At 45.0% G+C, this 23,259-nt stretch overlaps 2 protein-coding genes across 4 annotated transcripts in view; both read left to right on the top strand.

Moving 5' to 3' along the window:
• The window catches only part of LOC106571247 (rho guanine nucleotide exchange factor TIAM2), a 67,377-nt gene extending 64,046 nt beyond the window's left edge, over nucleotides 1–3,331 (top strand). For both annotated transcript variants that reach the window (XM_045695621.2, XM_014144051.3), the window contains exon 25: nucleotides 93–3,331. In XM_045695621.2, coding sequence (XP_045551577.2) covers nucleotides 93–738 — 646 coding nt within the window. In that variant the 3' untranslated portion in view covers nucleotides 739–3,331. The remainder of the gene's footprint in view (nucleotides 1–92) is intronic.
• Nucleotides 3,332–7,779: 4,448 nt separating this feature from the next.
• On the top strand, nucleotides 7,780–22,116 carry LOC106571248 (claudin-20). 2 transcript variants are annotated; one of them, XM_014144052.3, is made up of 3 exons: nucleotides 7,780–8,292; nucleotides 14,263–14,317; nucleotides 14,888–22,116. In XM_014144052.3, the coding sequence occupies exon 3, from the start codon at nucleotides 15,039–15,041 to the stop codon at nucleotides 15,951–15,953; it is 915 nt and encodes a 304-aa protein (XP_013999527.2). In that variant the 5' UTR covers nucleotides 7,780–8,292; nucleotides 14,263–14,317; nucleotides 14,888–15,038; the 3' UTR covers nucleotides 15,954–22,116. The 2 variants fall into 2 exon arrangements, with proteins under 2 accessions (XP_013999527.2, XP_082817828.1); XM_082961702.1 differs by lacking the exon at nucleotides 7,780–8,292 and having other exon boundaries at nucleotides 11,464–14,317.
• The last annotated feature ends 1,143 nt before the right edge of the window (nucleotides 22,117–23,259 follow it).

Below are 23,259 nucleotides of genomic sequence, written 5' to 3'. Positions count from 1 at the left end.
AAAAGCCAGAAGAACAAAACATATGCATTGGAATTAACATGGCAGTGCCTAATTGACTTGATCTCATATGGATCTATATGTGTCTTTTCCAGTGGTTTGGAGAATAAGGCCAGCGTAGTGAAAGCTCTTCGCTCCCTTCGAGACTGGACCTGTAGGCCCCTCCTATCAGAGAGAGGTTCTAGAGAGTACCTAGGCTCCCTCCGTAGGACCCAGCCTGCACCGGTCAGAGCCGGCTCCTGGAGAAGACAACAGGAACTGCAGGCCATGAGGACTGCAGGCCACCAGCACCACTCTGACGACGGCAGTGTGTCCAGTAGTGCAACCCAACCCTGCCCGGGAGACACCCACTCGGAGCCCCAGCTTCACAGCCGCTCCACCACGGGCCTCCCCAGCCTGGAGGGCAGCACGCTGGGCAAGAGGGCCCGGCTGTGCTCCCTGACCAGCGCCCTGGAGGCCCAGCTCCAGAGACTCAACTTCACAGAGGAGGCCGGGCCGAGGAGTGCTGCGTCCCAGCAGGAGCACCTCAGACAGGGGCCCCACCAGCCCCATCCTGCTGCCCAGAGGAGGGCTAGCAGTCTGCAGGGTCCAGGAGGGCAGGATAATGACCCCCAGTGTGTGGACCTTAACGCCCTACTGGGGAGGGACTTCAGTGTGCAGAGCCTGACCTCTGTGGTCAATGAGAACTGCTTCTATGACACAGTTATGGGGATCCAGAAGGCGGCCATTCCAACACTATAGGGGCCCTAGAAGTTTCCCCTACACGCTGATCTTGGGTCAGTTTTCCCCACTAATGGTTAACAATAGGATTGGTGGACAGCTGATCCTAGATCTGTACCGAGGGAAACTTCACCCGGAGAGCTGATGAACACTATAGAAGGTACACTCCTGTACCTGTCTAGACCCTCATCACACGGACTACATTAGTGCCTGGTCAAGGTACTATGGATGAGAAGATGAATCTCCTTAATGTGTTTACTCTGACTGGTGAGTAGGCTACGACTGAAGAACTGAGCTCTGATCACAGTTTCTTGACTTTGACTTAATCCTTTTATCTCCTAGTGGAGCAAAGGCCTTAAGATCACACTGTGACAGTATATACAGTGCATTTGGAAAGTATTCAGAGCCCTTGACTTTTTCCATATTTTGTTACGTTACAGCCTTATTCTAAAATTGATTGAAATTGTTTTTTTCCCTCATCAATCTACACACAACACCACATAATGACAAAGAAACAGGTTTTTAGACATTTTCTGAAATGTATTTTTTTTTTTTTTACTGAAATATCACATTTACTTAAGTATTCAGACCCTTTACTCAGTACTTTGTTGAAGCACCTTTGGCAGTGTTTACAGCCTTGAATCTTCTTGGGTATGACGCTACAAGCTTGGCACATCTGTATTTGGGGAGTTTCTCCCATTCTTCTCTGCAGATCCTCTCAAGCTCTGTCAGGTTGGATGGGGAGCATCGCTGCACAGCTATTTTCAGGTCTCTGCAGAGATGTTCGATTGGGTTCAAGTCCGGGCTCTGGCTGCTTAGGGTCGTTGTCCTGTTGGAAGGTGAACCTTCGCCCCAGTCTGAGGTTTTGAGTGCTTTGGAGCAGGTTTTCATCAAGGATCTCTCTGTTCTTTGCTCCGTTCATCTTTCCCTCGATCCTAACTAGTCTCCCAGTCCCTGCCGCTGAAAAACATCCCCACAGCATGATGCTGCCAGCACCATGCTTCACTATAGGGATGGTGCCAGGTTTCCTCCAGACGTGACGCTTGGCATTCAGGCCAAAAAGTTCAGTCTTGGTTTCATCAGACCAGAGAATCTTGTTTTTCATGGTCTGAGAGTCCTTTAGGTGCCTTTTGGCAAACTCCAAATGGCTATCATGTGCCTTTTACTGAGAAGTGGCTTCCATCTGGCCACTCTACCATAAAGGCCTGATTGGTGGAGTGCTGCAGAGATGGTTGTCCTTCTGGAATGTTCTCCCATCTCCACAGAGGAACTCTGGAGCATCGAGTTCTTGGTTACCTCCCTGACCAAGGCCCTTCTCCCCCGAATGCTCAGTTTGTCCATGTGGCCAGCTCTAGGAAGAGTCTTGGTGGTTCCAAACTTCTTCCATTTAAGAATGATGGAGGCCACTGTGTTATTGGGGACCTTCAATGCTGCAGAAATGTTTTTGAACTCTTCCCCAGATCTGTGCCTCAACCCAATTCCTTCGACCTCATGGCTTGGTTTTTGCTCTGACATGCATTGTCAACTGTGGGACCTTATATAGACCTGTGTGTGCCTTTCCAAATCATGTCCAATCAATTTAATTTACTACCGGTGAACTCCAATACAGCTGTAGAAACATCTCAAGGATGATCAATGGAAACAGGTTGCACCTGAGCTCAATTTCGAGTCTCATAGCAAAGGGTCTGAATGCTTATGTAAATAAGGTATTTCTGTTCGTTTTTTTAATAGTTTTGCACAAAAAAAAAACTAAAAACCTGTTTTCATTTTGTCATTATGGGGTATTGTGTGTAGATTGGTGAGGAAAAAATAACAATTTAACCCATTTTAGATTAAAGCTGTAACGTAACAAAATGTGTGAAAAGGGAAGTGGTCTGAATACTTTCCAGATCCACTGTGAAATGAGCGTCCTTTGTTTTGCTGCACTCTAAGCTCTGAACACAGTAGCCTATGTTCAATAACATTCCTCCGTACTCTTGTTTGTGAATATGATGCAGTATCTTAATCAGGAGCATTACATTTTCATGTATTTCTTGGCAAAAGCAGTTGTTAGTTAAAAACTGGAATTGCCTGAATTCTATTTATATTTTGTCTCAATATTATTTTGTTCATGTGTTAATATCCACATAAAAACAAAGACTAAGTGTCACATTTCGATTTAATTGGTTTTATTAAGTTAAAAGCTTTAAAGCTCTTTCTTATTTCAAGTGATTTGATGTATCACTTTAAAAATTGTTAACATGTTTTGTCATTATTCAGATGTATCTGAACTGTAATTTATTCTCTAATGTAAATTATTTTCATATACTCTTTCGGGTGGGACGTTTAAACAGGTGTCCTGACTCTCTGTGGTCACTAAAGATCCCATGGCTCTTATCATAAGAGTCGGGGTGTTAACCCCAGTGTCCTGACTAAATTCCCAATCTGACCCTCATACCATCACGGTCATCTAATCATCCCCTTCTCCTCTCCCCTGTAACTATTCCCCAGGTCGTTGCTGTAAATGAGAATGTGTTCTCAGTCAACTTACCTGGTAAAATAAGGGTTAAATAAATAGAAATTGTACAGGGATGGTAAAATGCTGTAATATTGAATAAAAAAACGGTCTCTTATACTAGAGTTGTCCTGATTGATACATAATAGAAGCTTTGTAATTACATTATTAGCTAATCCAGGTCTTATCCACTAGACACCAAACGAAAGAAAATGAACCTAAACGGGGAGCGACTACCTGAACTTGTCCAATAAGAAATTCTTGTTGAACAATGTTTTGCAATGGCACTAATACATGCTGAATGAGAGAATATATTACAAATTGTGAGCAGTAATTTACAGAAGAAGAGCATAAAGCAGGACGCAAAATATTCCTCCACTTCCTCCTTCGTGCTCCATCCAGTAGCTAGAGTAGGATATTGAGCTCTAATTGATACTATGGAGCCCTGGACCAGAGCTAGCCACAACAACCACACCACAGAGACTGTGGGGCTATGGACCAGAGCTAGCCACAACAACCACACCACAGAGACTGGGGGGCTATGGACCAGAGCTAGCCACAACAACCACACCACAGAGACTGTGGGGCTATGGACCAGAGCTAGCCACAACAACCACAGCCACACCCCAGAGACTGTGGGGCTATGGACCAGAGCTAGCCACAACAACCACACCACAGAGACTGTGGGGCTATGGACCAGAGCTAGCCACAACAACCACACCACAGAGACTGTGGGGCTATGGACCAGAGCTAGCCACAACAACCACACCACAGAGACTGTGGGGCTATGGACCAGAGCTAGCCACAACAACCACAGCCACACCCCAGAGACTGTGGGGCTATGGACCAGAGCTAGCCACAACAACCACACCACAGAGACTGTGGGGCTATGGACCAGAGCTAGCCACAACAACCACACCACAGAGACTGTGGGGCTATGGACCAGAACTAGCCACAACAACCACAGCCACACCCCAGAGACTGTGGGGCTATGGACCAGAACTAGCCACAACGACCACAGCCACACCCCAGAGACTGTGGGGCTATGGACCAGAGCTAGCCACAACGACCACAGCCACACCCCAGAGACTCTGGGGCTATGGACCAGAGCTAGCCACAACAACCACACCACAGAGACTGTGGGGCTATGGACCAGAGCTAGCCACAACAACCACAGCCACACCACAGGCATCAGGAGCTGAGCATCCTGTTCCTGAGTGTCAGTATTGTGTGTGACACACAGATTCCTCCTCCTTCAGACAGTGGACAGTGGTATAGTACCGTTTCGCAAGAACATTTTTCAGTTTTAAAGCTAATTTCCTACTGTTCTACACATTTTGCCATGAGTCTGAGAGAACATTTACCATTTTAAAGCTAATTTCCTGTCATTCTAAACATTTAGATATGACTTATGACCTGTTCATATGCTATCTGCAGAGCTCGTGCCCCCCCCCCCCCCCCCCCCCCCCCCCCCTCCGAGAGAGAGAGGGAGAGAGAGCTTATTTTTTTCAGTCTCTCAGCACCACCACCACAATGAGTCATAATTGCTGGCCCTCTCTCTCGGTCTTTCTGTTCACAGGTCTGTGGGCAATGTTAATCATGTGTGGGGTGTCCGCCAGTCTTTGTCACATGAAATGGAACAAAGGGAGTAGTAGACATTACAGGGGAAAATATGTTTTCCTCTTAGTTCGTGCAGGTTTCTGAGGATGGGAATGTCGTTGGTCACTGTGGATCTAAAGGATGAGACACAGTATCCCTGGGCCAGACAGACGGACAGATGAACGGACAGTGGACAGACAGGCGAATGGGCGCACACACACGAGAAACAGAGAGGTGTGTACACTAGCATAATGAGTAACAGATTGCTTTAATGGCAAGCCGGTTCTGTTCCTGTTGCCACAGTAACACCTGTGTGAAGGACCATAAAGACAGCCCACCTCACACACACACACACACACACACACACACACACACACACGCACACAAGCCTCCACCCCCTGAACCTACTGCCACTCCAACACACTGCTGCCTGACAGCCTGAGAGAGAAGAGATGGAACACACTTCTGCCTGACAGCCTGAGAGAGAAGAGAGGAGAGATGGAACACACTGCTGCATGACAGCCTGAGAGAGGAGAGATGGAACACACTGCTGCCTGAGAGAGGAGAGAGAAGAGATGGAACACACTGCTGCCTGACAGCCTGAGAGAGAAGAGAGGAGAGATGGAACACACTGCTGCCTGACAGCCTGAGAGAGGAGAGATGGAACACACTGCTGCCTGACAGCCTGAGAGAGAAGAGATGGAACACACTGCTGCCTGACAGCCTGAGAGAGGAGAGATGGAACACACTGCTGCCTGACAGCCTGAGAGAGAAGAGAGGAGAGATGGAACACACTGCTGCCTGACAGCCTGAGAGAGGAGAGAGGAGAGAGGGAACACACTGCTGCCTGACAGCCTGAGAGAGGAGAGATGGAACACACTGCTGCCTGACAGCCTGAGAGAGGAGAGAGGAGAGATGGAACACACTGCTGCCTGACAGCCTGAGAGAGAAGAGATGGAACACACTGCTGCCTGACAGCCTGAGAGAGGAGAGAGAAGAGATGGAACACACTGCTGCCTGACAGCCTGAGAGAGGAGAGAGGAGAGATGGAACACACTGCTGCCTGACAGCCTGAGAGAGGAGAGATGGAACACACTGCTGCCTGACAGCCTGAGAGAGGAGAGAGGAGAGATGGAACACACTGCTGCCTGACAGCCTGAGAGAGGAGAGAGGAGAGATGGAACACACTGCTGCCTGACAGCCTGAGAGAGGAGAGATGGAACACACTGCTGCCTGACAGACAGACAGAGAGAGGAGAGAGGGAACACACTGCTGCCTGACAGCCTGAGAGAGGAGAGAGGAGAGATGGAACACACTGCTGCCTGACAGCCTGAGAGAGAAGAGATGGAACACACTGCTGCCTGACAGACAGACAGAGAGAGGAGAGAGGAGAGAGGGAACACACTGCTGCCTGACAGCCTGAGAGAGGAGAGATGGAACACACTGCTGCCTGACAGCCTGAGAGAGGAGAGAGGAGAGATGGAACACACTGCTGCCTGACAGCCTGAGAGAGGAGAGAGGAGAGATGGAACACACTGCTGCCTGACAGCCTGAGAGAGGAGAGATGGAACACACTGCTGCCTGACAGCCTGAGAGAGGAGAGAGGGAACACACTGCTGCCTGACAGCCTGAGAGAGGAGAGAGGAGAGATGGAACACACTGCTGCCTGACAGCCTGAGAGAGGAGAGAGGGAACACACTTCAACGTGTCTACTGCCTACTCTTCACGAAAAAGGGCTTGGAAGGGAGACTGAAGTGTTGGTCAGCAACGGGGGGATTAGATGACGAGTGGATGACAGAGGAATGGCTGGATCTATCTCTGGGGCAGACTGCAGGAGGCTCCACAGATACCACAGCCCACTAACCTAACGTAGCAGGCGTAAAAAGATGACCTGAGCGGAGTCCCCACATCTGGTTTTCAGGGGAAACGAAAGTTAGGTTGAAAATATTGGATCCCTGAAAATCAGATGTTAGCAGTTTCTGGCGACCCTACATAGGCTACAGCCCACAGGCAGCAGCTCCACTGACACACTGTTGAAGGCAGTCATCACAGAAGAGTCAGCAGTGCCTGGGTCCTCCTCCTCCTCCTCCTCCTCCTCCTCTCAGAGCTCCCTCTCCCTCTGCCTAGTCAGTGCCTCCAGTACCACTAGACTCTCTTGTCTGTCAGCCTCGTGCTCTTTTCTCTACCCAGAACAATAGAGGGGGATTGCAGCTCCACAAAGACCACAGCACAGCAGCAACATTCACAGACAGGCAGGCTGCCGTGCCCTGCTCTCTGGGGTGCTCCAGCACAGCAGCTGGGTCTCTTCAGCCATCATTGGCTCAGCCGACTCCTGCATGCCATTCACCCATGATATGACTGGGATCCTCCTGGGGCCTCCTGGACCAACAGCGCAAAGGGAAGGGAACACTGCCGCTACCTCGCTCTCAAACCAAGGTGCATGAATTGAGGAGCAAACTGAAGTGAAGAGGAAATTCAGAAACTCTTGTAGGCTGCATTGTTGGTTAAGGGCTTGTAAGTAAGCATTTCACTGTAAGGTCTACACCTGTTGTATTAGGCACATGTGACAAATAACATTTGATTTGATCTACAGCACAGAGAGAGACAGAGGAAGAGAGAGAGAGAGAGAGACAGAGGAAGAGAGAGAGAGAGATAGGAAGAGAGAAAGAGACAGAGGAAGAGAGAGAGAGACAGAGGAAGAGAGAGAGATAGGAAGAGAGAAAGAGACAGAGGAAGAGAGAGAGAGACAGAGGAAGAGAGAGAGAGGAAGAGAGAAAGAGACAGAGGAAGAGAGAGAGAGAGATAGGAAGAGAGAAAGAGACAGAGGAAGAGAGAGAGAGACAGAGGAAGAGAGAGAGAGATAGGAAGAGAGAAAGAGACAGAGGAAGAGAGAGAGAGACAGAGGAAGAGAGAGAGAGATAGGAAGAGAGAAAGAGACAGAGGAAGAGAGAGGAGAGAGGGGGTAGGAAGAGAGAAAGAGACAGAGGAAGAGAGAGAGAGACAGAGGAAGAGAGAGAGAGATAGGAAGAGAGAAAGAGACAGAGGAAGAGAGAAAGAGACAGAGGAAGAGAGAGAGCGAGAACAGGAGAGAGAGAGAGAGAGAGAGAGGGTAGAGAACAGGGAGTTTAGCTCCATCACAGATGGACGGTGTGGTGTGATACTGGGATACTGTCAGGGGCAGAGAGCTGATTGCCTCTGGTTCCAGCTAACTGGGTTCTCTCGGAACAACAGCTGATGGGATGTGCTGTGCTGGACTGCATTCAACAACGGACAACATCACACCTGGGGCTGAAGTCCCCCTACTCTACCTAGGATTGGCTTTCCTTGTCCGAGCCTCAACTAGCATTCGGTGACGTGACATACTCACATACACACGTGTGTTTGTGTGTGCAAACACACTAACACAATCTCTCAGACACAGGAGAAACGTGGTTCCATTGTGAGTTGTGCTGCTGGATGAACACTGGATGGATAGAACAGCGGTAAGTGCGTGCTGAAAGTGTTTCCCCTCTTTCTTCTCTAAGTCATGTGAGGTTGATTACAGCGTATTAGGTAGACGTTGTTAGAAGAACCACAGCTATTCACAGTAACCTACAGTTGGACTGAGACATGTCTATGTGTGACAGTTTGTGTACACTACCACATCTGTTAGCAATTTGGACATGATGCATAAAACAGGATAGATTTCCATCATTGTTGTTCTAAGAACTTTGTTGACAGGTTGTTTATTTGCACTCCCCATTCTAGCCAAAATTCCTTCCGCATTATGGCTTATCCAATCAGGGAATCGGAAATGGTTTCCATCGTTTACCTCATCATTCCTTTACTCGGATGCCATGACATGACAATAACGTTTTCAGAGAGAATATAATTTCTAAACAGCTAGTTATTTAACTATCCACATTGATTGTATTAGGCTGTGTAAAAATAGTCAATTACCTGTCATTGATCATTTCATGGCGGTACCTTAGTGGTGAAAAAACTGCATCAATCCAACTGCTGACAGGTATAGCGAAGCCATTGCCTCTTGACTGTGGGAATAAATAGGTCATTTATATTCCTGTCTGTTTGATGATTTAGGTAGGGTTGATGCCTCCTGGCTGTACTCATGCAAAAATATTTCAGCCTACTGAATGAACTCTCAACTCAGAAATTCCATTTCACCTGGTGATCTGGCTACTGCAATAAGGTGGTAGGGTGATACCTTTAACTAATCCTTATTACATAAGATGTTACCTTTTCCCCTTCTCTGGCCGTGTAGTTTTGCTATTCTAACTTCATCTGAGGCAATGAAAATGTAAAGTAACAACAAATAGATGCCTACAGATGTAGGGTCTTAATTTGAGCCAGTTTGCTACAGCAGGAAAATAATCCTGCGGCAACAGGAAATGTGAATTATTGATAGACATTAAAACCAGTAGATGGTGATATCGCTGACGTCATCCACATATTCCTATGGAAAACTCCCGATGGCACATGAAGCCAGAAGTATTTGAATTTGAAATGTGCCATATTGCTAAATGGGGCTGAATGGCACCAAAAAAAAGGATCATGGTGAAAGTGACCATAACTAGCAAAGGATCATGGTCGATGTAATCGTTTTCATCCTGCCTGAGAGATGTTTATGGAATAAGGGCGCGAGCCTCCTGGTAGCCTGCCGGCCTGTGATTGGTCTGTGTCAGCACGTGGTCTTGCATGACAACAAATGTAGTAGTTAGAATGGATTACTATTTAATTAAAATATCTCAATTTGTAGGGAACTTTAAAATAATTCACTGGGAAGATCAAACTTGATCATAATAAACACATTTTAGAGCCCAAAACGGCCGTCTATTTTTATTTTGGGGGCCGTTCAGGCAATCGTACTTTACGTCGGCTTTCTAGAGCAGACCAGGGCTTTTGGCAGCGCTAGGTTGCTACACAGTAGCCGATCAGCAGACCTTGTGACTTCACGCTCCAGACTGGACACTGGGGACCTGGAATTATTATGTGAATAATAATTGTTGATACATTTTTCGTTACGGCAAATCAAGTCTGACATTTTAAAATGGAAATTACAAACTTTAGAAGCCTTTTCTTTGAATACAGTACAAGTTTGCTTTTCCTGCTACGCAGGAAAATTCTCAGCAACATAAGAGTGATCAAATTAAGATTCTAAATCTGTAGTGTCACAAATTAATATTCTAACAGCACTACAATGCAACATTTCTCATTGCTGGACAGCTTGTCATCACAGAATTCACTAATCCATTTGTCTCTTAAATAAAATACTTTACTAGGTCTTTGTTAGTCTGCTCATACTGTACCTTTTTCCCATTAAAAATAGATTTGCTGAATGAGCTCAACACAGGTTTTTTATGAGCTTGTATGTACAAGGCTATAAAGAGGGAACAACAAGCACAATAGCAACCTGTAATGAATAGCAGACTAATCATGCGTCTAAATTGCCCGGTTTTACTGTATGACTATTTTCATTACAGCGCAATAAAAATTCCTTGGCTGTCTGACCAATGTCAACATTTCTTTTTAAAACAGACTTTAAACAGGCAGTGAAAACGTTGGAAGTTGGAACCGTGCTTGCCAGTTGACATTAACAATCATTTTCTATTTGAAAGAATTCTGGGTAGGGCCACCTTTTAAACCATCATTACAAATTTACCGCTGGATTTCTATTTTTACTCTTCCTTGGAAGTGACAACAGAATAACAGTCTGTATGTGCCAAACGATAGTCCTCAGCTATGATCTCCTCCACCATTAAACATTATCAATGGCTCTCTTTCAATGAACCTGAGGTGATGATGTAGGAGTATTCCATAGGACGGTGTATACCGTGTGTATCCTATACATACAACTAATACAACTTCAAACTTGAACTTCTAACTTGATGAGCAATATTAGGGAGAGCGATAACAACATCTAATCAGTACCAGATACTACTGTCCCTGAGAATGATGGGGAGTGAAACGCAAACAAGCAAACAAAGTTAATGGAACCAAGGAGTAGTAGAATGTGCCAATAAGAACTAGCCTACACATCAACAGCTACTACTCCAGTTAGTGGAGGCCAGGCCACAGAGCTAGAATAACACAATACTATTCTAGTGGAGGCCACAGAGCTAGAATAACACAATACTATTCTAGTGTGAGGCCACAGAGCTAGAATAACACAATACTATTCTAGTGGAGGCCACAGAGCTAGAATAACACAATACTATTCTAGTGGAGGCCACAGAGCTAGAATAACACAATACTATTCTAGTGGAGGCCACAGAGCTAGAATAACACAATACTATTCTAGTGGAGGCCACAGAGCTAGAATAACACAATACTATTCTAGTGGAGGCCACAGAGCTAGAATAACACAATACTATTCTAGTGGAGGCCACAGAGCTAGAATAACACTATACTATTCTAGTGGAGGCCACAGAGCTAGAATAGCACTACTCTACTATTCTAGTGGAGGCCACAGAGCTAGAATAACACTATACTATTCTAGTGGAGGCCACAGAGCTAGAATAACACTACTCTACTATTCTAGTGGAAACAAGAGAGCTAGAATAACACAATACTATTCTAGTGGAGGCCACAGAGCTAGAATAACACAATAATATTCTAGTGGAGGCCACAGAGCTAGAATAACACAATAATATTCTAGTGGAGGCCACAGAGCTAGAATAACACTACTCTACTATTCTAGTGGAGGCCACAGAGCTAGAATAACACTACTCTACTATTCTAGTGGAGGCCACAGAGCTAGAATAACACTACTCTACTATTCTAGTGGAGGCCACAGAGCTAGAATAACACTATACTATTCTAGTGGAGGCCACAGAGCTAGAATAACACTACTCTACTATTCTAGTGGAGGCCACAGAGCTAGAATAACACTATACTATTCTAGTGGAGGCCACAGAGCTAGAATAACACTACTCTACTATTCTAGACGAAACCAGAGAGCTAGAATAACACTCCTGCCCTATTCTAGTGGAGGCCACAGAGCTAGAATAACACTCCTGCCCTATTCTAGTAGAGACCAGAGAGCTAGGATAACACTACTCTACTCTTCTTAGAGTTGCATTGGTTCCCATCTCCCTCCTTGGCTGCGTTCCAGACACACTATTCACTTTATAGTGGACTAATTCTGACCAAGGCCCATAGTGCACTATAAAGTGAATAAGGGGCCATTTGCGACCCAGCCCTCCTCTCCCCATGCACCCCTTGCTTCTCAGAGCTAAACATGCACCAAAAACACTACATCACATACACTGGTGTAGTCCCATGACTCAACAGGCTGGTAAAGGACATCAATCTCAAAGATATTAATTATATCCAGACATTACATACCATTCATATGAGAGATGTTCAGTGATGTTCTGTTAGTAGTTTGTTGTATGTTTCCTTGTCCTCAGGGTCACTCTCCCGAAAAAAGTGCATGACCTTACCTGCCTGTGTAGCTTGCTTAGTAAACTCTTGGTAACATAATGGAGGAGAATTGGGAAGAAACTCATTTCAACTGAAATCCAAGTCTTTTTTTCTTGGTCTAGGTTTAGCGCCCTTTAACATCTCTATACACAGCCATCATCACATGACCATCTTTGACCGTTTGATCATTTCCCTTATATTGTCTTTTAACTGTCTAATACTGGGTAATACAATGATGGTGATAAAACTGATTATCTGGTCAGGTCTTAAAGAGATCTTTGTTACTTCCTGATATTACTATTTTGAGTAGTAAAAGTCCATATACTTTTTGTACAAAGCAATAAGGAACACTAGTGTGATAGATGCAGCGTGTAAAATTCACAAGACCGTTTTTCCTTTGAGACTAAAAGTAGACGGGCTTTGATACAGAGCCTAACTTCTGTGTGCCCGGAAGAAGAAATAACAAATGCATGGAGCACCGCTTATATTAGCTAGCCATGTCCTCTCACATCACACACACAGCCTAAAATTCTGCAATTTTAATGACTTCAATGTAACTGTCTGTCTGAGGCGGGAGGCCCAAAATTGGTCCTCCATTAAACCCACTCCTGCTGTCACTCCTGCTGTCATTCACTCCTGGATGCTTCTGCTGTTTGGAGCAGTGTATTCTGGGATCTAGTGTGTCCCTAATCGCACCCTATTCCCTATATAGTGCACTACTTTTGGCCAGGGCCCAAAGTAGTACACTATGTTGGGAATAGGGTGTTATTTGGGATGCAAAGAATGACCTCTTTATGCTGCTGAGTAGAGGTGGGATGCAGAGGAATGGATGGAGGGGTGTATACATAGAGCTAAGAGTCTCCTAATGAGGACTACAGCTGTGGTAATAATCACAGTGGCATTTTCCCGCCATACTCCCTCCCTCAGAGGGTGGCTAGGTAGGTATAGGCCTGGGAGGGAGCCTGCTGCCTGCCATCATCTGGGCTGGAAAATATAATGGTAATGAGTTAATGGGAGTAGGCAGACTGGCTAAGGTCAAATGATCTCTTCTCTTCCAGTAATATTTTCCCCTTTTTTCAAATGAATGTAGTCTTTCTCTCCTAAAATGAGGGGTTGGAATGGGGGAGGCAGTTTGGTAGAGTCTGATAGGGCCTGGGGATAGGGTGGGAGTGGGTAGGAAAAATGCATGTTTTCTGTTTATCCCTCTGGTAATCGTTCCTGTTGGGGCAGGTCTGCCACTATAGGGTGCTTTCCCTTCTGCTGTCACAGTGTGTGGATATATAGACAGAGGATTACTTTAAGGATAGGTTGTGACTGTTGTTGGGATACCAGCGCTGTGTGTGTTCCATCTCTACAAATGGAGGGGGCGGTTCACACAGTCTTATCTGTGTGTTGCAGTCGGCCATACTTCATGCGGTCAATTGAAAGGCGGCACCTTCCTCTCAGCTGCAAGGCTAAAGGATGGGGATGCAGGTCCTCGCCATCTTTCCGTTTATATTGTGCTCTGAGTGACGACGACGAAACACCACAAAAAGCCACCATCGAACGAACACCAATGACAAATCAAACCTCAAAACTCTTGGCTGTCTAAATGATATATTGAACCAATTAAAGGGGACCAACAATATCTACAACTGCAAATTTCAGTCAGACATTTAAATATGCCGTGATGAAGAATATTGTCTTTTGTCATTACAACTCATTTGCTGAGAGGACATTAGCTCTGCGGCTGTTCATCTGAATCAATGACCTTCAGGTTATACTAGTCCAGTTGTTTAAACCCTCTCACAGCACATTGCTGCTCAGTTTTGCAGTATTTCTCTCAGTCCACCACTCAGTTCTCCTTAGAGGTACTGAAGCTCACAGGCAACAAGAATGTGCGGCTGCCATGTCTTTTACGGGACACTGAAAAGGATGGAATTGTATGTTGTGTTGCTAAGGAGATGGTAGGAGGACGGAGGAGGTGTGAATCGCTGAGCTGCTTAGCCTATTGTTTTGTTAGGTGTTTTTTCCATCTCTTTTGTGCCCAGAAAACATTGAGAAGAGACTGACGCACCACGGCACACTGTCCGAGACACACAAAAGGTAAGGAGGCTTTTTTTCTCAAAACACACTGCAATTACAAACAAACTATTCACTTTAACAATGCATTCATGTTGTTTTTAATGTCAGAACGTCACCACCATAGAAGACAAACTAAAGAATTGGAGAAATTACAAATTATTCTAAAAGACTATTGAAATAGCTTATGCATGCTGCAATGACATATATTGTAAATTGAGTTTATGTATAGAAGCAGCATTTCCCTCATAGCTAAAGTGAAGTGAAGTAGCTGCCTGCTGTGAAAGAGTAACCCACTTTCAGAGGAAGGACACTGCAGCTTTAAATGCACATAATTGAGTCTTTAAATGAACACTACAAAACTCAGTCACACAAAGCCAGGGATGCAGAGTTAAAATGCAGACAAACAGAAAGCGCACACTCACACACGCTTCCCCCCTAAAAAGAGGGAGAAAAAAAGAGCAGAGCGCAGTTTCCTTTCCCCATCACCAGCCCCTGCCTCATACCGCACCTGCCTCATCCAGCCCCTGCCTCCTCCGTCTGATCGTCACGCTTGCTCGCTCAGTTCAATTCTCATTTCGATTTTTATCACAGCCCACTGAAGCCTGCACTGAGGAATTATCTGCTGTCAGGACCTGAGGCTGCACGGGGGCGATAGGGAGAGACGGAGCCAGGGAGCCAGGCTCGGGCCACCACAGGGTGACGGTGCCGCTGTGCCGGAGAGGAGGGGACTCGAAACTCGGCGATGGCGTCCTCCACCATGCAGATCCTCGCCTTCGCCCTGGCGCTGCTGGGCGTCCTGGGCGCCACCGTGGCCACGCTGCTGCCCAACTGGAAGGTGAGTGCCGACGTGGGCTCCAACATCATGACCGCCATCTCCCAGATGCAGGGGCTGTGGATGGACTGCACCTGGTACAGCACCGGCGTGTTCAGCTGCACCTTGAAGTACTCCGTGCTGTCGCTGCCCGCCTACCTGCAGACCGCCAGGACGACAATGGTTCTGTCGTGCATGATGGGTTGCCTGGGCCTCTGTCTTGCTGCCCTAGGGCTGAAGTGCACCCGCTGGGGGGGCAGTCACCGGGCAAAGGGGCACGCGGCCATTGCCGCGGGGGGTTGCTTCATCCTGGCTGGCATTCTCTGCCTGGTGCCCGCTTCCTGGTTCACCAACGAGGTCATCACCACCTTCCTGGATTCCAACGTGCCCGAGAGCAGCAAATACGAGCCTGGGGGGGCCGTGTACGTGACCTTTGTCTCTGCCGGCTTCCTGCTTGCCAGTGGGGTCATCTTTTGTTTGTTTTGTCACAGAAAAAGAGACTACACCTCCACCTCCACCTCTACCACCTTTCCTGACAAACTACTGCAGCAGCAGATAAACCAGGAGCAACTACAGCGTGATCTGATACAGTGTGACCTGATACAGCGCGAGCAACAGCAACGGGAGCAGAAGGACTTTAAACAGCAGACGTCGCCTAATGAGCAGTCGAGCCAGGAGCAGCTACAGTGGGTTGACAAAGGGTCCCAGGGTAAGGTCCAAGCAGCTGACGATATCCAGCAGGAGAAGCCTCTACATGAAGACAAGGGAACACAGCAGTTCTACTCTCCATCCAGAGTCACTCCAAAAGACACCCTGGCTGGCTACAGCCTGCAGGACTATGTTTAATATGTTTAAACCCTAAACCCTACTCTTGTTAGTGGGGTGGAGGGAGAATCCTGAGGACATTCTACTGGCTGCCTTGTGAAGGGGAGAGAGTGGAGAAAGAGGGGGAGGAAGGATGGGAGGAGGAGGGAGAGAGTGGAGGGGAGAAAGAGAGGGAGGAGGCTAATGACGTTGACAGCCTTATCGCCACCTCTCATCTGTTCTCTCTCGCTACTGCGAGCACAAGCAGTAAAGGTATTCCCAAACTATTGGAGAAAGACAGCTCAAATGTGGATCCAGATTCCTGGGGCAAATGCCTCCTTGACTGCTGTTGTGGTGGGTGGAAAGACACAAGGGTAGGGTAGAGTAGAGGTGCCATAAAAATGCACAAACACAGCACAAGTACTGTCAATCCTGTGACAAGTTCCTTTAAAAACTGATGCGGAGGCTTTTCCATACCAAAGGTTTCAATGGGAAACAAGTGCTGATGATAACAAACTGATAATAATAAGCCATCAGAACGTTTGCATAGTAAGATAGTGTCGATATGTCTGGAAAAAGGAAGGTGTAAAAGCCATTCTTTGCAATCTTGTGTCCTTTTTATAACCCATTTGCCTTGTGAGACAAAAAATAATCATCAATCATATTTTCCAAAGCTAAACGGACTGATTGATATTGAGTCTTCTTTGCATGCTAATTATCTGTAGCTTGTTAAATAATTCAGTGCAATGCAGAGTAGTTACTGAAACATAGTTACCAAAGCTTGTGCCTAAAAGAATGTGTAGAACTTCAACTGTCTGTAAAGGAGACTTAGAGAAGATTAACAAAGTGAAAAGGGAGTTCAGATTCCCACCAACACCATACACAAACATCCAGTCCATTTTTTCCTGCGAGTTGTGGAGGGGAATAAGGTGCATGGCAGCGCAGGCTGTCAGAGATAATGATCCTCTTTGCTTTCCCATTATCCCCTCGCTACGGCTGGATGCACACTACTCATTTACGCACACCCCCCCGCATGCACACACACACACACACACACACACACACACACACACACACACACACACACACACACACACACACACACACACACACACACACACACACACACACACCCCTTGTCCTTCCTCTCCCTCCCTCTCTAGCTGCGAGGGTAATAGGGTCTTGTACCCAATCATCTTTACGGCGTGTGTCCGTGTGTCATTGTTGCAGGAGGCACAGCGGTAGGAGTCTGTTCTGTGGCCAGAGGTTAGCTGTCACAAGCTGCTGTCCCCTCGTGTTGACGGAGGGTAATAGAGGCTACGTCCCAAATGGCACCTTATTCCCTATTTAGGGCACTTCTTTTGACAAGGGCCCATAGGGCACTACATAGGGCAGGGTTCCACAAAAAGCGGTGATTTTATTTGGCTCCCCAAGTTTTCTGAGACAAAAAATATAAATCATTTTCGTAGTTGGAAATAAAGATGGTAAAATCGTCAGAATATCTGAAAATAATTCCCTGCATTCCCACACATGTAGACCCACTGGGCACAATGGAAAAACAATGTCACATTTTTGGTTTAGTTGTCATCTAAATGTGTTATCACTGACTTTTCAAATGCAATATAGTATCATTGATGATACAGTGCATTCGGAAAGTATTCAGACCCCTTGACTTTTTCCACATTACAGCCTTATTCTAAAATGTATTCAATTCTTTTCCCCCCTGATCAATCTACACACAATACCCCATAACGACAAAGCAAAAACAGGCTTAGACATTTTTGCAAATGTATTTTTTTTTTTATGAAAAAAAAAAATGAAATATCACATTTACATAAGTATTCAGACCCTTTACTCAGTTCTTTGTTGAAGCATCTTTGGCAGCAATTACAGCCTCGAGTCTTCTTGGGTATGACGCTACAAGCTTGGCACACATGTATTTGGGGGAATTTCTCGCATTCTTCTCTGCAGATCCTTTCATGCTCTGTTACGTTGGATGGGGAGCATTGCTGTACAGCTATTTTCAGATCTCTCCAGAGATGTTCAATCGGATTCAAGTCCGGGCTCTGGCTGGGCCCCTCAAGGACATTCAAAGACTTGTCCCGAAGCCACTCCTGCGTTGTCTTAGCTGTGTGCTTAGGGTCGTTGTCCTGTTGCAAGTTAAACCTCTGCCCCAGTCTGAGGTCCTGAGCACTCTGGAGGAGGTTTTCATCGAGGATCTCTCTGTACTTTGCTCCGTTCATCTTTGCCTTGATCCTGACTAGTCTCCCAGTCCATGTCGCTGCCACCACCATGCTTCACCGTAGGGATGATGCCAGGTTTTCTCCAGATGTGACGCTTAGCATTCAGCCAAAGAGTTCAATCTTGGTTTCATCTGACCAGAGTATCTTGTTTCTCATGGTCAGTTCTTTAGGTGCCTTTTGGCAAACTCCAAGCGAGCTGTCATGTGCCTTTTTTTGAGGAGTGGCTTCCATCTGGCCACTCTACCATAAAGGCCTGATTGGTGGAGTGCTGCACAGATGGTTGTCCTTCTGGAAGGTTCTCCCATCTCTAGAGCTCTGTCAGAGTGACCTGCGGGTTCTTGGTCACCTCCCTGACCAACGTCCTTCTCCCCCGTTTGCTCAGTTTGGCCGGGCGGCAAGCGCTAGGAAGAGTCTTGGTGGTACCCTTCCCCAGATCTGTGCCTCAACACAATCCTGTCTCAGAAGTCTACGGACAATTCCTTCGACCTCATGGCTTGGTTTTTGCTCTGACATGCACTGGCAACTGTGGGACTTAATATAGACAGGTGTGTGCCTTTCCAAATCATGTCCTATCAATTGAATTTACCACAGATGGACTCCAATCAAGTTGTAAAAACATCTCAAGGATGATCAATGGAAATAGGATGCACCTGAGGTCAATTTCGAGTCTCAAAGCAAAGGGTCTGAATACATATGTAAATTAGGTATTTTTGTTATTTTTTTTATAAATTAGCAAACATTTCTAAAACCCTGTTTTTGCTTTGTTATTATGGGGTATTGTGTGTAGATTGCTGAGGAATTGTTTTTATTTAATCCATTTTAGAATAAGGCTGTAACGTAACAAAATGTGAAAAAAGTAAATGGGTCTGAAAACTTTCCGAAGGCACTGTATATGACTTATAAAGTATGGTTACATCTCATTTGCTCTGTTAAACCTACCCTTTGGAACGACTTTGCTAGAAACCGTGAATATATGTCGTTATTAAGCGTTCTCCCGATAATCATTTAAAAGATAGCACATTGGTAGTAGACAGTGACAAACATCAAAGCTAAGCATGGCTTGGCTTGGTTAAAACCTCGGATGGGAGACCAAATGAATAGCTGTTGATAGATCAACTGTCCAGTAGGAGGTGCTGCCCAGACTATAGTTTGTTTTTTATAAACATTGAAGATCTGATGTTATTTCAAAGGTACAAATTCAACATATTTTATACAAGGTTTGTCTATGTTGAAAGTTGGTTACAATGAATACAATATCCTGTGGTTGAAAGCTGACATATGGAGTTGTTTTAAGACCGTCATACCATGGATAATTTGGCTATTTTATGAATTTTAGGACCCCTTCAGGCAACAATGATTTAGTTTGATTTTTTTCATATAAAATATTGAGTTGAAAATAATGTGCTGAGTAGAACATAGAACATTGATCTCAGGCATAAGTAGGTCTAGATGGCAGGGCTGCTCTTGTTTTGGAAAAAAGAGACATTGTGGCTACATTTCTCCAGCGATTTCAATTTTTATGTGTTGTGTGTTTGCCTCACATGTCAGCACATACAGTTGAAGTCGGAAGTTTACATACACTTAGGTTGGAATCATTAAAACTCGTTTTTCGAACCACTCCACACATTTCTTGTTAACAAGCTATAGTTTTGGCAAGTCGGTTAGGACATCTATTTTATGCATGACACAAGTAATTTTTCCAACAATTGTTTACAGACAGATTATTTCACTTATTCACTGTATAACAATTCCAGTGGGTCAGAAGTTTACATACACTAAGTTGACTGTGCCTTTAAACAGCTTGGAAAATTCCAGAAAATTATGTCATGGCTTTAGAAGCTTCTGATAGACTAATTGACATCATTTGAGTCAATTGGAGGTGTACCTGTAGATGTATTTCAAGGCCTACCTTCAAACTCAGTGCCTCTTTGCTTGGGGGGGACAAAGATCGTACTTTTTGGAGAAATGTCCTCTGGTCTGATGAAACAAAAATAGAACTGTTTGGCCATAATGACCATCGTTATGTTTGGAGGAAAAAAGGGGAGGCTTGCAAGCCCAAGAACACCATCCCAACCGTGAAGCACGGGGGTGGCAGCATCGTGCTGTGGGGGTGCTTTGCTGCAGGAGGGACTGGTGCACTTCACAAAATAGATGGCATCATGAGGAAGGACAATGATGTGGATATATTGAAGCAACATCTCAAGACATTAGTCAGGAAGCATTTGGTCGCAAATGGGTCTTCCAAATGGACAATGACCCCAAGCATACTTCCAAAGTTGTGGAAAAATGGCTTAAGGACAACAAAGTCAAGGTATTGGAGTGGCCATCACAAAGCCCTGGCCTCAATCCTATAAAAAAAAATGTGTGGGCAGAACTAAAAAAGTGTGTGCGAGCAAGGAGGCCTACAAACCTGACTCAGTTACACCAGCTCTGTCAGGAGGAATGGGCCAAAATTCACCCAACTTATTGTGGGAAGCTTGTGGAAGGCTACCCGAAACGTATGACCCAAGTTAAAGAATTTAAAGGCAATGCTACCAAATACTAATTGAGTGTATGTAAACTTCTGACCCACTGGGAATGTGATGAAAGAAATAAAAGCTGAAATAAATCATTCTCTCTACTATTATTCTGACATTTCACATTCTTAAAATAAAGTGGTGATCCTAACTGACCTAAGACAGGGAATTTTTACTAGGATTAAATGTCAGTAATTGTGAAAAACTGAGTTTAAATGTATTTGGCTAAGGTGTATGTAAACTTCCGACTTCAACTGTATTATGCTCAGTTTGTTTCTTACTTGTATGGAAGATAACAAAATAACTACAAGGGCTCCACTGGGAAAAGGTGAAATAATTTGAGTGTTTATTTTCAAAAAGTTGACTTTCCCAAACAATGTTCATAAATGTGGTTCTGCCTGTGATCAGAAGAAAGTCTAAGTACAGTTGATGTCTCAGAGAACCAAGACTTTACTGTGCTCTCTTATCGATGTTCATGTTTTCAACATGGAATACAAATATCTAGATTCTAGAATAAGGCAAAAGAAAAAGACTTGATAATGCTTGTGCTTCGCATTTTAAAAGAGGTCATGTGCACTTGTTGATAAAATATGGTTTATATGTATATATTTTTGTCTTTGAGAATGGTTTGCTTTATTGTGATTCAGGACATAACTTTATTAATGAGGGAATTTACGTGGATATCAGGTTCTTATTAAACGCATGTTTCCATGTGATTGTCAATCCACAAGTCAGTTCAACTTGACTATGTTTTTGATTGTTAATTGCTCAAAATTTCTCAAAAAGGATTTGTTAAGCTGTCAACAAATGTTTTTGTTCAGCTGTCAACTTGTTCCATAATGGATGTCAGACCGAGTGTGTTGCTTACTACAATGAAGATAAATGGAACATGCATAAGTGCAACAAAACATCATGATTGCAATATTCTACACTCTTAGAAAAAAGATTGCAAAAGGCTTGTTTGGCTGTCCCTTTAGGAGTGCCATTTTTGGTTCCAGGTAAAACCCTTTTTGTTTCCAGGTAAAACCATTTTAGCTTCCATGTAGAACCCTCTGTGGAAAGAGTTCTACATGGAACCCAAAACGGTTCTATTTGGAGCCAAAAGGTTTCTACCTGGAACCAACAAGGGTTCTTCAAAGGGTTCTCTTATGGGGACAACCGAATATCCCTTTTAGGTTCTAGATAGCACCTTTTTATCCCAAGAGTGTAGTCTGCCTCTCTCTCTCTCTGTGCACAATGTGCACAATCCTGTCTTCAGTCCCCAAGTGGCAACAAAGCAAACGCCTGTTACTGTGCTGAACAACTAAAGTTGTTGCTTTTTCTCTGTAAAAGAATGTAAATATATCTGTAAGTGAACATACTGAAAGATATATTTTTATTTAATTTTAAATCATGCATTCTTTTGACATTTGATAACATAATAAAAGGATGTGATCTAAATTAAAACATATATTTTCCTCTTCTTTCCTAGTGCTTTAATAGCTTGACTCTCCCAGTTTCCCCGATCGGAAAACATGCACATAATCAGATTCTGTAAAACTTGATCTTCCCTCCCGTTAGAGCTGCTCTTTGTTGTCTGTCCGTGCTCTGACTTCCAACATCTCCAGATAATATGAGGATTGTCAGGCGGTGGGCTCTGCTGGGACTGGGAGTTAGGCTTGTCCAAGCGAAAATCTACATACTCTTACAGTGGGTTCAATCAGGCATAAAATTAGCCCAATGCACACACAGCTGAGCACTGTGACACACACACACACACACACACACACACACACACACACACACACACACACACACACACACACACACACACACACACACCACACACACACACACACACCACACACACACACACACAGCATTTATGTTCATCATCTAGCTGGGTGCAATTCCACTCTAATTAATCAAATGACACTCATTTTGTGCCACAAGGGTACATTTAGTGGCTTTAGTCCCCCCTCCACCAAATACATTTCTTCAGTGGCTTTAGTCCCCCCCTCCCCCAGATACATCTCTTCAGTGGCTTTAGTCCCCCCCAAATACATCTCTTCAGTGGCTTTAGTCCCCCCTCCCCCAGATACACCTCTTCAGTGGCTTTAGTCCCCCCCCCCCCCCCCCAGATACATCTCTTCAGTGGCTTTAGTCCCCCCTCCCCCAAATACATCTCTTCAGTGGCTTTTGTCCCCCCCTCCCCCAAATACATCTCTTCAGTGGCTTTAGTCCCCCCTCCCCCAGATACATCTCTTCAGTGGCTTTAGTCCCCCCCATCACTTACTCTCAATACGTAGGGAAAACTAAAGGAGTATTATAGCTGTCTTTGGTATTAATAGGCTACATTACTAGTACTGTAATTGGTTTGTGATAGTTGTTTGCACAAATATCTCTCAATCCATAGGATACACACCAAGCACATCCACAAAAGTAAACGGATGATTACGCCTTTGAGAAGACATTACCTGTTCATTATTCTGGATGAATTACATCACCTTTACCAAGAAGGCATGAAAACAAACAACAGTCATCAACTGTTTTAGCGCATGGAAATGAATGTCCCAATGGAAATGTTCCTCACAGTGAACAGGATTGGGG

The sequence above is a fragment of the Salmo salar genome, chromosome 15 (assembly GCF_965601325.2).
Source record: "Salmo salar chromosome 15, fSalSal1, whole genome shotgun sequence".
NCBI classification, from domain to species: domain Eukaryota; kingdom Metazoa; phylum Chordata; class Actinopteri; order Salmoniformes; family Salmonidae; genus Salmo; species Salmo salar.
The sequence above is the reverse complement of the archived record's forward strand: the minus strand, read 5'-3'. Positions and strand labels throughout refer to the sequence as shown.

Bases quoted from the DNA above. Each gene is read 5' to 3' on its own strand.
- LOC106571248 (XM_014144052.3), top strand. From the start codon at position 15,039: ATGGCGTCCTCCACCATGCAGATCCTCGCCTTCGCCCTGGCGCTGCTG.